Raw genomic sequence first — 12067 nt, 5'->3', positions numbered from 1 at the left:
TTTTGGCCAAGTGGTAAGCTGGACCACTTCTTAAAAATAGAGTTAATTTTCAGGTGTGTGAGTTCATTGCTCCAGGTGATTATGTCTCCGCTTGAGAAAGACTTGAGAAAGACTTCTGGGGGTACAAAGTGCTAGCACAAAGTGGAGAGCAATTGGGGAGGGTGGAACTGTTTGGTTTTGTTTTTTTTTTTTGTCAGTGAGGCTTAAGTTTGCTTTAATTACTTGTGAAACTACTCCCTAAGTAGACATCCACATGATGGCTCCTAAGATAAATAGAAACGCACAGAAGTTATTTTTATCACTGATTTTATTCAGCAGTCACTGAGGTTGAAAGAATTATTAAACCGAGTAAAACTCATAGATTTTACATGCTATTTGGACTTTTTCATCTTTCCCTAAACTCTTCAAATACACAGAATGAAAGGAAGATGTAACTTGAAGAAACTTTTTCCAACTGAATTTTTAATTGTGCCATTAGTAAAGAAATATCTTTTGACCAGTGCTTCTATTCTCCAGCTCTTCAATTTTTTGGCCAACTGCGATAATTTACAGTCACGGAGAGTCTAAACAGGGTACTTTCTAGGAATACTGCAAATTCTATTTATTAGCACCTGAATTACAAAATGTTGGTTTGGAAATGTTACTTCTCACACCTTTTTGCATACAATAACGGCAGTTTTAAAAATTTCCTTCTATTCAATCAGCCTGTGTTGGGATAGATGAATTGCATCTACTTGGCTATTGTGACTTAAATTACGGCAAGCTTGAGAAGGTCTTTCTATGGCTATTTAGCTGTTTCTAATGCATTGAATACCTTTTGCAGTGAAAAGCTGCACTGTTGATTCAAAGATTGAATTTCATTAAATGATGAGGAAAAGTTTATTTAGTTTTTTTGCTGTGTTTGCTCTCTTAAATGTGGTAAATCTGTTTGCAGAAAGACAGAGATGCAGTTCCAATCATACAAAAGACAGGAAATCTCACATTGATTTTATCCCCTGGAGAAATATCTGGTGAACAATGGAAAACTCTGATGTTATCATCCCAAGGCATTTTATTATTCTTGTATGACTTTGCACTGCGTAGCACTTTATTTATGTAACTAAAAACCTAGGGAAGATACTCTTCGTGAGCCAGGAAAATATTGACTGCTAAGCGAGAATCTACTGTTTGGCTCATTTTCATCTTCTCCTGCCTCCAAGAGTAATTACTTAAATATGTTGAAAAGCAGAAGTGAAAATCCAGTTGAACACAACAGTAATGTACCACCATTCCCCTTTAAGAAAAAAAATGATAAAAAATTAGTATTAAGATGTCTTTGCAAGTTTCTATGCATTAAGCACATTGCTGTTTGACTGAAAATATTAAAATGTAACTGAATAGCAAAAATTTGTAAAGTCAGTATCTCGGATCTTTTAACAACACAGCTTGCACAGGTAACGTGAAAATTTGTAGATTCTCTGTGGACATCAGTAACAAAAATTTATATGCTAGAAATATTGCATCTGGTCTCAAACCACAATCAAACCTGACTACATTAAAATTAACTCGAGGACATGATAGCTTCTCAATCCCTCCCTGCTGCCGTCTGTGCCCACAGACAACAGCATCGCTGGCAGTGGCCATGGCATTGCTGGCTGTCATGGTGTTCACGGGCAACAGGCCTGCACCATGCTGGTGACCAAGTTTGCTCACAAATTGCCTTGCAATGACTTACAGGAAGGTTGGTTTTCATACATGGCATGGTACAATCTAATTTACTGTAAATTTTTTGCAAACTAAATTGAAAAGGTAGCTTCAGGTCTGGATTTATTTACTGTTTTGCTATATAACATGGTATAAAAAAGAGAGCTTTCTGTTAGACAGAAAATAGTGTTTACTTTCATTGCACTTAAAGCAAAAGCATTTTTTCCTTAATTTCAGAGGATTTTCATGGGAATTCATCTCAGGTGAACAGATGTTGAATGTTCATGATTACATCATGAAAAGTTCTGAAATCACAAATCCTCTTGAGAATGTGTTTTCACATCCCCAGCTGTCTACACATTTAAGTTCTTTAATTATTCCCCCAATGAATTATTTTTTTTAGATTGCTTGATTTTAACATTATTGACAGGAATTCCTCTGACAAAGGGCACATATACAAATATAGTTTCAAGAAACATACAGCAAGGATGGCTGATTTAAGGTAGAAGTCTCTGAGATCACTAGGAAAAGAGAAGGAAAGTGTGAGACAGAGTGTGTGTGAGAGTGTCCTGGCTTCAGCTGGGATAGAGTTAATTTTATTTCTAGTGATTGCTGTGAAAGCAATATCAATAATACCTATTGGTTTTAGTTGTTGCTAAGTGATGTTTACAATATTCAAGGACTTCTCTGTTCCTCATATCACCCCGCCAGTGAGTAGACTGGGAGGTCACAAGCAGCTGGGAGGGGACACAGCTGGGACAGCTGACCTCAACTGACCAGAGGGATATTCCATACCATGTGATGTCGTGCTCAGTATATAAAGCTGGGGGAAGAAGAAGGAAGGGTGGATGTTCGGAGTGATGGCATTTGTCTTTCCAAGTAACCTTTATGCATGATGGAGCCCTGCTTTCCTGGGGATGGCTGAAGACCTGTCTGCCGATGGGAAGCTGGGAATTAATTCCTTGTTTTGCTGTGCTTGTGCACATGGCTTTTGCTTTACCTATTAAACCATCTTTATCTCAACCCACAAGTTTTCTCACTTTTACTTTTCTGATTCCCTTCCCCATCTCAGCTGGGGAAAGTAAGCCAGCAGCTGCATGGTCCGAGTTGTGCGCTGGGGCTAAACCATGGCAGAGAGAGAGTGAGCGAGTGAGCTTCACTTTTTCTTATGAGGAAACTGAGAAGAATTATACCTGTCCCTATGTTTTGTGGTGATTGGAGCTAAGGTTCAAGGTGCTGAGTTTGGACCCATTTACTTTCCTTCCTTCTACTCCTCTTTCTCTTTTGCAATGTGCCAGCCCCATACTTATATGAAAAACTTACATTGATTCTTATGGAGTCTTTTTAGATTTACATCTGTTAATAAAAAGAGGCTCTTAACTTAAAAGCCTTGGGGCAACACTGGCAAAGAATAAAAGATTGCTGTTAATCCTGGGCTGAGTCAGGGGAGTGGTAGATGGTTGCTTCTACGGGGAACAAAAGAGAGGTTCTAGAGAACTATTACCTTGGAAACCCCACCCAGAGCAGCATCATTAAGAGCTACCAGCTCTTTCTAGCTCTCTAGGTACTGGGAGTTGTTCACAGGAGGAGCTGTATTATCGTGCCTGGAAGGAGAACTGCATGACCACACGTTCCCATCCCATGCCCATCAAAGGCATCGCATTGGGATCCCCCATCGGGATCCCCGAGTTGTCAGGGACAGTGTCCAATTGATTCAGAAGAGCTGGAGACTGACCATCTGCTGCCATCTACTCCTCTTTATGACCCACCCTGAGGCATGGCTGGGCAAACCTTACTGTTTAACTCTTGCAGCTGCAGATCTGACCTTCTGCTTCAGCCAGCGTGTCTGTGAGTCAGAGGATTGCCTGGGTGACCATGGCTTGGTACCTATGGCCTTGGTACGTACTTGAGGCCCCTGTCACTTCTTATTGCCTGGGTGTGTAAAACCTTCCTTCAGAATTGTTTTTTTCCTTGTCTTCTGGGAAAACGCGAGTTGATTCAGCACAGGATGAGTCGTTCTTTCTTCTGTCTGCATGTGTTGCTTTTTGTTTGTCTTGCAAGGCACAGAAGGGCATTTCACAGCTTCTCCTGGTCTGCGGAAGGAGTGAAGCTCAGAGGGCTACTGGTGCAGGGCAGGCTGCAGGGACCACAGCCTCACTCTGGCAGCAAATTCATCTGCCACGCCAGCGACGCTGGTGCAGAACAGCTAACGCTGGGGATCACATTGTCCAGGAAGCTTGTGGAGGCCATACCCAAATCCAAAAGCTGAGAAATCAGGTTCCCGGATTAACCTTGAGGAGTTACCACATGACAGCTAACTGGCTGTAAATCCACACCGGTACCTAACTTTTGTTTGTGTATCAGCGTGGTTTATTTAAAAGAAAACCAAGCAACCAACTCCCCTCCCTCCCACAATATGTAACTTCTTGCATGAGTTTAGCTAAATCATAAAATCTCCCTTCAAGTTATGCTGGAGTGAATTGCTGCGCAAAACATCACTTCCATAACTCTGCAGAAGCTTGAACTGAGCAAAAACTCAAATGCACCCTTGAAGTTTGCAGGGAGCTGGGAGTTCATAACATGAACTTTCAAGGGTACAGTTTAACCTGTAACTAACTTTACAAGGAAACAGACACGTTCCATATTTCAATCACTGCAAATGAAAGCATTGGGTTCAACCTGAGTTTGCAGCACTTGCAATTCTGTATTCTTTTTCCTCTGTCTTAAACCTACACAATAATACAAATAGTATTTTATTAACAGGTGAAAAAAAAATCTTTCAAATACGTTTCCTCAGCAGCAGCTCAGTTCAGCAGAAAGCTCCCGCTCTCCAGCTTGGCCATCTGCACAAAGGAATCACAGAACTTGTAAGCTGAGGGAGCTTCCAGCCCGAGGGAGTGAGAGAGCACTCCTGGCAGCTGCAAGCAAGCAGCAGAGGGGTAGAGGATAAGCACTTTCAAGTCCAAGTTTTACAGTCATGTTCTGTTTTTTTACAATCAAAACAGTGGACATATTTTTCTGCCTTAGTGCTATTTTTGTTCTGGTCTATTCAAGATACTTTTCTCACTATTTGTTCTCTTTTCCTATTCCCTCTGACTAGGCCTCCCCTGTCCCACCCCATACAACACAATCTCACTTCTGTTCGCCTGCTGTTTCCTTTGATCCATCCCTCCCTCTGTAAAAAACAGTATTTTCAGTTAAGTAATTCAGATGGTTAAAGCATGGATTCATGACTTCTTATTATCCCTTTGTACTTCTGTCCACTCTCTGTCCTGTCTATTTGTACACCGTCAGACTTTGAAAGCAAAATTTTGTGCACACATAGCCAGGTTTGGGAATGATACAAGTAATCAGCGATGATCTATTATATTCCTTCTAATGTGCTTTCTGCCTTGTAAATAAAGATAACGTTACTTGAATCCTCTTTGATGACACTATTTTTAGCAACAGATCTGTGACACAACACCCTGAGCTACCGTGTTCATTGACGATGGGGTTGTTTATCCTTCCTTAGTAGGGCAGGCAAGTCAGAGGCTGAATCAAAGGTTCTCCATCATGGGAAAACACTACACATCCCAGGAGATGGCAGAGCTGCTTGAAACTCTTGTGACAGCACCAGTCCTTGGGACAGTGTCGTACTGGGAGAGAACTGCCATGAGAGAGAGAAATTCTAAGGAGGAAATTCCTAATACTGGGTAAAAAGAAAATGGGATAGATATTAGGAAGAAATTCTTTACTATGAGAGCGGTGAGGCACTGGAACAGTTGCCCAGAGAAGCTGTGGATGCCCCATCCCTGGAGGTGTTCAGGGCCAGGCTGGATGGGGCTTTGAGCAGCCTGGTCTAGTGGGAGGTGTCCCTGCCCATGGCCGGGGGTTGGAACTGGATGATCTTTAAGGTCCCTTCCAACCCAAACCATTCTATGATTCTATGATTCTATACACAGAAAATAAGTTTTGAGCACAGAAATGTAGGTTTAGAATGCTCTAATTTAAAAAAAAACAACGCAATTACAATAAAAATGAACAATTTCTCACTCTGTAATGGCCACCAAAGATTGCTAATAGACACACAAAATTTGAATCTCTGCCAGAAATTGGAATAAAAAATTCAATCTCTGACAGAAAGACATAATGATGGTCAGAATTCTAAAATAATTTTTAATGTCAAGTCACATGTGAACAGGATTGGGACTTCTGATCCACTTCAATCTACCAGATGTAATTCGTGTACTGTTCTGAAGTAATGGATTACAAGGAATGGGGGAGAAGCACTGTTCTTCCAAAGTGCCCATGTGGAGGTCATACTTTAAACTATCTGTGAAAACATTATTTTGGAATAGCTCTGGGGAATTTTGAAATGTGGATAAGACATAAATATTTGCAGGATAACTAATTTTTCATTCACAGAGGAAGTTGCTGACCCAACTGATGTAGACAAATGAGTTAACACTAATTTCCAAATTACTGAATTTGTTAGGGAAGACAATTAGATATTATTTTTCCAAATTTTATTTGGTTTTCAATTAGGATGTATTAATTCTGTAATATCAGCTACAAAAATAACCTCATCTTCCTTTTGCCTTTTTTTTTAATAGAAATAATGAGGCTTGGCTTCTTATGCCTTTGTAAGTCACGCATCTGAAAAATAATGTGCGATCTCCCATTGAATCTAAGTGATAATAACATCTCTGCCTCTGACATTTGCATTTAGAAAGGAGTGATCTCATGTTTTAAGTCTTCCCTCAGAATAAGCTCTCTCTCTTGTACTTACCCTGGCTCACTTCTGTTAATTGGTAAAAAACTTCCTGCTTCTGACAGGCCTGCCAAATACTCCAAAACTGGCTAATGATTTCCAAACCTTACGGTTGAATTCATGCTCTATTATGATCTTGTTAAGCCTTGATTTCCAAAGACACAAGGGCTTTTTTGGTGATGTTCACAAGCCTTGTCCTAAGGACTGTCCTGACAGTGTTAAAACCCAACCCTACTACAGTGCACTACTTTTGTGAAGAACATTCACAATAAAAATTACTCATTCTTAATTGTCACTGATCATCACTGTTGGACTCCTTCCATGTCATTTACTTCCTCAGGTTACACATGTAAAAGCAGGACTTTGTATAACATCGTGCGTTAATAGGTGAATCTCCAAAATTAAGTCATTTTGCAAGATTTTCATTTCATGCAGTGACAGGTCTGTCAGAGAAACCCCAAACAACTCTTTACTTTTTAACCATTCTGGCTATTTTTTTTTTTTTTCTTAATAAAAACTCCAGAACGGTTTTTTTTTCGGGCGGTTAATAGCTCTGCAAAACCCTGGCCGATCCAACTCCCCCCTCCTCCTGCACCTCGTTCAATAAGCAGTGCCTCCGCCGGACGAAAAGCTGCCCAGCCACGATGCGGGGGGGGGCGGGGGGGGGCGGAGGAGTATCTGTGTGTGTGGGTGTGGGTGGGTGGGTGTAGAGGCGTGTGTGAGGCGAGCGGCCTCCTCGGCCTGCCGCAAACCGCCTTCCCGGCGGCAGAGAGACCCCCGGGCCGGGCGCCGGCCGCCGGCCGCTTCAGGCCAGGCGAAGACCGTTGGTGACGACTCCCCACGCCCACCCCCTCGGAACGCACCAACGACCCTCTGCGGGGCAGGGGAGGGGGTGGGGTGGCGGGCGGACGGACGGATCACACACACGCACCCCCGCCCGGCCACCGTCGCTTCCCCCTTCTCGTCCGCTTCCGCCCCGGCCCGGCCCCGCCCCTTTGGGCCAATCACATGAGCGGGCGCGGGGGCCGCTGGGAGCGGGCGCTCCCCGAGGGGCTCGGCTGAGGTGCAACATGGCGGCGCTGGCCGGTCGCTGAGCGCTCGGTGGCCGCGGCGTCGGCGGGCGGCCGGAGCGGGAGCCGCGGGCAGGCAGCGGCGGGTGGACACACGGCGAGAGGAGGGGAAGCCGGCGGGGCCGAGCGGAGAAGAGCAGAGGAAGGTGGCGGGGCCGGCCCGGGCCCCCGGGCGGCGGCGATGGCCCAGTGCGTGCAGTCAGTGCAGGAGTTCATCCAGGACTCGTTCGTGCCCTTGGTGGCCGCGCTGTGCAGCGAGGAGGCGGAGAGGCTCACCCGCAAGAACAACCTGAGCTTCGCCGAGCTGGTGAAACCATTCTGTCGCCTCACCTCGGAAGGTCGGTGCCGGGAGCGGAGCCGGGATCAAGGCTTGTTTACGCGGGGCGGGGGAGGCGGTGGCCCTCCCTTCCGCCCGGGGAGGGCAGGGGTCCCGCCCGGCCTGCCGCAGCGGAGGCGGCAGGCGAGACCCCCTTTCCCCGGGCCGTGGAGGTGGCCGCTCGGACGGGTGTTACCCGGAGCTGTGACAGGCTCTGCGGAGGGACCCGTTTGACGGGGTTGCCCCGGGCTGCTGCTAACTCTGTTTAATTTTATTCGATCTGTTCTTCTCTGTGGAACCTTGGAAGTTAGGCTGCTCCTGGAGACATCAGGGGTGAGGAGAAAGGAGTCTGTAAATCTAGCTCTTCTAAACGGATTTTTTTTTTTTTGTAAAATTACTTTACTGTTATCTGGCCAATACTTGTCCCTGACTCTTGCTGTTGATCTTTTTGGATTTCACACTTATGGTAAGGCTGTTAGCAAAGTACCCAGTCGTTGAAAGTGTGGTCACTGTTTCAGAAACATTAACTGTAATTTCAGGCACAAGTCTTTGCGTTCCCTTACCTGTAGTTTTATCATGTATACTTTTTTTTCCTGTTTCTGTCAGTAGGACCTGTGCAAAGAAAAGGTGGCAATTGAGCTGGTTATGTGGCATAGATGAAATAACCATGTAAAGCACCAGCAAAAATGGAAACTGGCCACTTAAGAGAACCCAATCATTTAGCTTACTGCAATGCTTTAAGAGACTATTTGGAATTTCTTTAAAATTTAGCTAAGCTGTGCAAGCTAAGACACTGCTTGCAAAACAGCAGTCAGAATGGAACTGCTCGTCAGAATAGCAATGAAGCGACATTTGTCAGATGTCGTTTTTGACAGATGCTTAACTCAGACTTCAGCCTCTTCATGTTATGTGTTGAGGGAACAGTGCAAGAAAATGAAACTTGTACTGTCACTTGAGTTAGATTTTTGCACCGCTACTTAAAAAATGGCGTGAACTTAAAAGCTAGTATGTGTTAAAATTTGCCTTAATTCTGTGCCAGGTCTTAATAACTTATCATAACTTGATAATAAATGTTTTTCCCTTTGTTTAGCCACACTCATGAGCTATGTGAGAATGCAGCAGAGATAAATGCAGAAGCTCACGTCCTTGGAATTCTGAAGTTACTTAAATATGTCTTTAGTTTCTTTGGTGAAAGGCTTTCAAAACACATCTAGCAAATAAAACCAGGCAGACTATTCAAAATGAAATGTTCATTCTGAAGAATACTTAATTCTGTTTTCGCTTAGTTGTAACTCTTTTTGTTCCAGCTGCTGCAACAGTTAATTAATTTACAAACCTGAATCCTCCTCAGTGTTGCTTGTCTAAGTGCAGACCTTGATGGTGTGTTGATGCTTATAGATCAAACTAGTCTTCACCTTCTTTTAGTAAAGGAGTTAGTTATGGCTAAAGATTAGACTCCCACCCTTGATATAATGTAAGACTTTGAGCGTATTACTTGAGAGAGTGATACTGCCTTGATTTCTGCATTCTTCTAAAAGCTTGTGAAGGAAAGCGTCACTGTTTAATTTTCATTATTTTGTAGTAATTTTTGATATTTCTGTAATTGATCTTCTGCAAGCTCTGTCATGTAATAATGAAAGCCCTCATGAACTGCATCTGAATCCCCATGATACAGTTTTAATTTCCTAATTTTACAGCTGTGGCCATTGTGAAGAATCTTTGAGAAGGGGCATCCTTGTTTTTCTGTGTAGGCAGCCTAACTTTCACAGTCTGAGCCATACTGTTCAAAAACCTGACCCGAGGGTTAGAGAACCAAGAAGCTGGAGCTCGAGCTCGGTACAGTGGGTTTTGTTGCTGCACTACTATCTGTGTATTCTGATTCAACAAGCTGCAAGCCTGACTGCAGTTCTTCACTCCAAGTGTGACTTCCTCTTCTAGCTTCATGGAAAAAACGTTACTGCATGCTATATGCAACTTCTTGCAGTGAAAGCCAGCATGTGTGAGGGTGGGGAAAGCAGTACTAGGCATTTTCTTCAGGCAGAAGAGTAGTTCAGTGTGAAAAAATTTTTCAGGAGTTTGTGTAACAGTAAGCAATTTCTCTAGCTTCACAATTTATGGAGCTCTATGAAAGGGAAACATGGTTGTTGCAGTCTGCACAACACTGTTGCATAGTGACACTATTCATTGTATCCTGTGCAGGAGACCTGGGAACATAGGATAAGTCTTAAATTGCTCTACCTTAGTATGCTTGACCAGACTTAGCAGTAAAATTTTTCCATGGTGCTTTTCATGTCCAATTAAGAGGAAGAGAGGCATGATTAATCATCTGATCATGGTACAGCAGAATGTGTGTACATGCACATGCCTCCACAACTGTGTTTCACTGCTTGTGATTGTTTTGATCTCTTCACTTTTAAGCGCAGTTTTTCTTAAGGGAGCATGAAATACTGTTATCTTTTTAGTAATACTTGTGTCTTTACCTAGTGGCTATTCCACTAAGTTTGTAATGTAAAATTGGGTTGATTAGTATTTCATCTCTTTAGAAATAAGCTGTTCCTTGTGTTTGTGATTTCAGAGTCCCGTTACAATACAGATTTTTCTCTGAAGCTTTGGATTTACATAGTTTATGAGCCTGCTGAAGACTGCATGTTCATCAACATTCTCATTTAGAGAAGCAGTGCAGTTACAAATGGAATCTCCTGATTTATGTACAAAACAGTTTTGATACAGAGAAGCTAAGTTGAGCTTTCTACTGTGCGTGTATGCTTCACATGTTAACAGATGTGGAGTCCCAGACCACTGCTTGATTATTCAAGTAGTGTTAAACCACGTGCTTCTTGTGGTTGCTCAGTCCAAGGAGGCCAGATCATATCTGATTTCAAGTAGAACCCCACAAACATACATAATGTGGATGTAGTGCCTCTGCATTAATCAGTATTAACCTGCTCATTAACTTCTGCCTATCAGTGACTTGATAATGTTGGTGTAGCCAAAATATCCTTGTAATATAGCAAACTGTGATGGTAGGAAATCCTGAGCACAGGTTCAAAGTGCTCCTTGCTGTAATTTTTAGCTTCTTGACTTTCATAAGTCACTTCTTGTTATTGAAGGAGGAATGGTTAAAATAGCAAGAGAACAACTTTACTGTCCTGGTAAGTCTTTACTTTAGAGGAAAACAAACCCAAAACTCTTCCCAAACTTCCATTTTTCCTTTGATAAAGGAAACCAAATGTATATTGTGGATTTCATACCTTCATATTTATTCTCAAAATGGCAGTCTTTATTAACTATTGGTTTTGTCAGTAAAGATGGATGCCTAATTTAACAAATGTATATATTGTATAGGTAGGTTTTCTTTAAAATAGCATCCTGTTTTTAAGAATCTTTAAAAATATTATCTGAACTAAGACTGTCTTGGTGGGAGGGAGAATTACAGTGTAGACTTCAATTAGGAACTGTCACTTTAAGATAGACTTGATTGTTCTTAAACCAAAGTGTTATATATCTTAAAAAGGGGGAGTTCCTGATAACTGTATTTGATTCTAAGCCTTAAATATGTGCTGAAAGTAAGGAGGTATAGTGGGAACAATGCATTTATTTGATGAGCTTAGTTTGATGTTAGAAATTCCTTGTTCATGAGTATTTTAGTCAAAATCTGAAGATTCAACTTCTAATGCGAAAGATTGTGTTCTGATATACGTTACCACTCCCACTTTTGGCAAAATACTTTCTGAAATGATGTTACGAATACTTGAAGGAAATGTGTATCACTGTAAAATTTTTATTAGGGATTAAGGCAAGAGCTTTGTGGGGTTCCAAGTATGTTCTTCATGTCAGTCCTTAACATTGCATATATGCCAAAAATGTCATGTGTCCTGTATGGAAATACATTTGCTCTTCATTATTATAGCTATTATATTTTAGGAGAGTCACCAAGGATGAGTTTTAGTGTTATAGCTGCACTGGTGAAGGCAAACTGACTTCTTAGTTGTTTGTCCCTCCCACTTCCTTTACTTTTGATCTTTTCAGTAATCATGTGTCAGCAGGGTTGATGATTTACCTATATGATAAGAATGGGGGGGGTGGGAATTCCGCCCTTCAGTGTTCTGATAGAAATGCCAAACTGGATCAATTAAGTCTAGCCAGCACAATTGCACTCCTCTGTGTTGTTACAGCCTTATAATGAACCAGTTCAATCTGAAATTTATAGCTGAAAAAAACTCCTGTTTTCTTAGATTGTTTTGG

General features: G+C 42.3%; 1 protein-coding gene across 4 annotated transcripts in view; it reads left to right on the top strand.

Moving 5' to 3' along the window:
- The first annotated feature begins 7440 nt into the window (after nt 1-7440).
- The window catches only part of TRAPPC8 (trafficking protein particle complex subunit 8), a 56287-nt gene continuing 51660 nt past the window's right edge, over nt 7441-12067 (top strand). For 2 of the 4 annotated variants that reach the window (XM_063326777.1, XM_063326776.1), the window contains exon 1: nt 7441-7844. In XM_063326777.1, the coding sequence (XP_063182847.1) occupies nt 7688-7844 (157 nt within the window). In that variant the 5' untranslated portion in view covers nt 7441-7687. The remainder of the gene's footprint in view (nt 7845-12067) is intronic. The other 2 variants (XM_063326779.1, XM_063326778.1) reach the window with 1 other exon arrangement.

This window comes from Chroicocephalus ridibundus, chromosome 2 (genome assembly GCF_963924245.1).
Source record: "Chroicocephalus ridibundus chromosome 2, bChrRid1.1, whole genome shotgun sequence".
In the NCBI taxonomy this organism is placed as follows: domain Eukaryota; kingdom Metazoa; phylum Chordata; class Aves; order Charadriiformes; family Laridae; genus Chroicocephalus; species Chroicocephalus ridibundus.
This window is presented reverse-complemented; position numbering and strand designations above follow the sequence as displayed.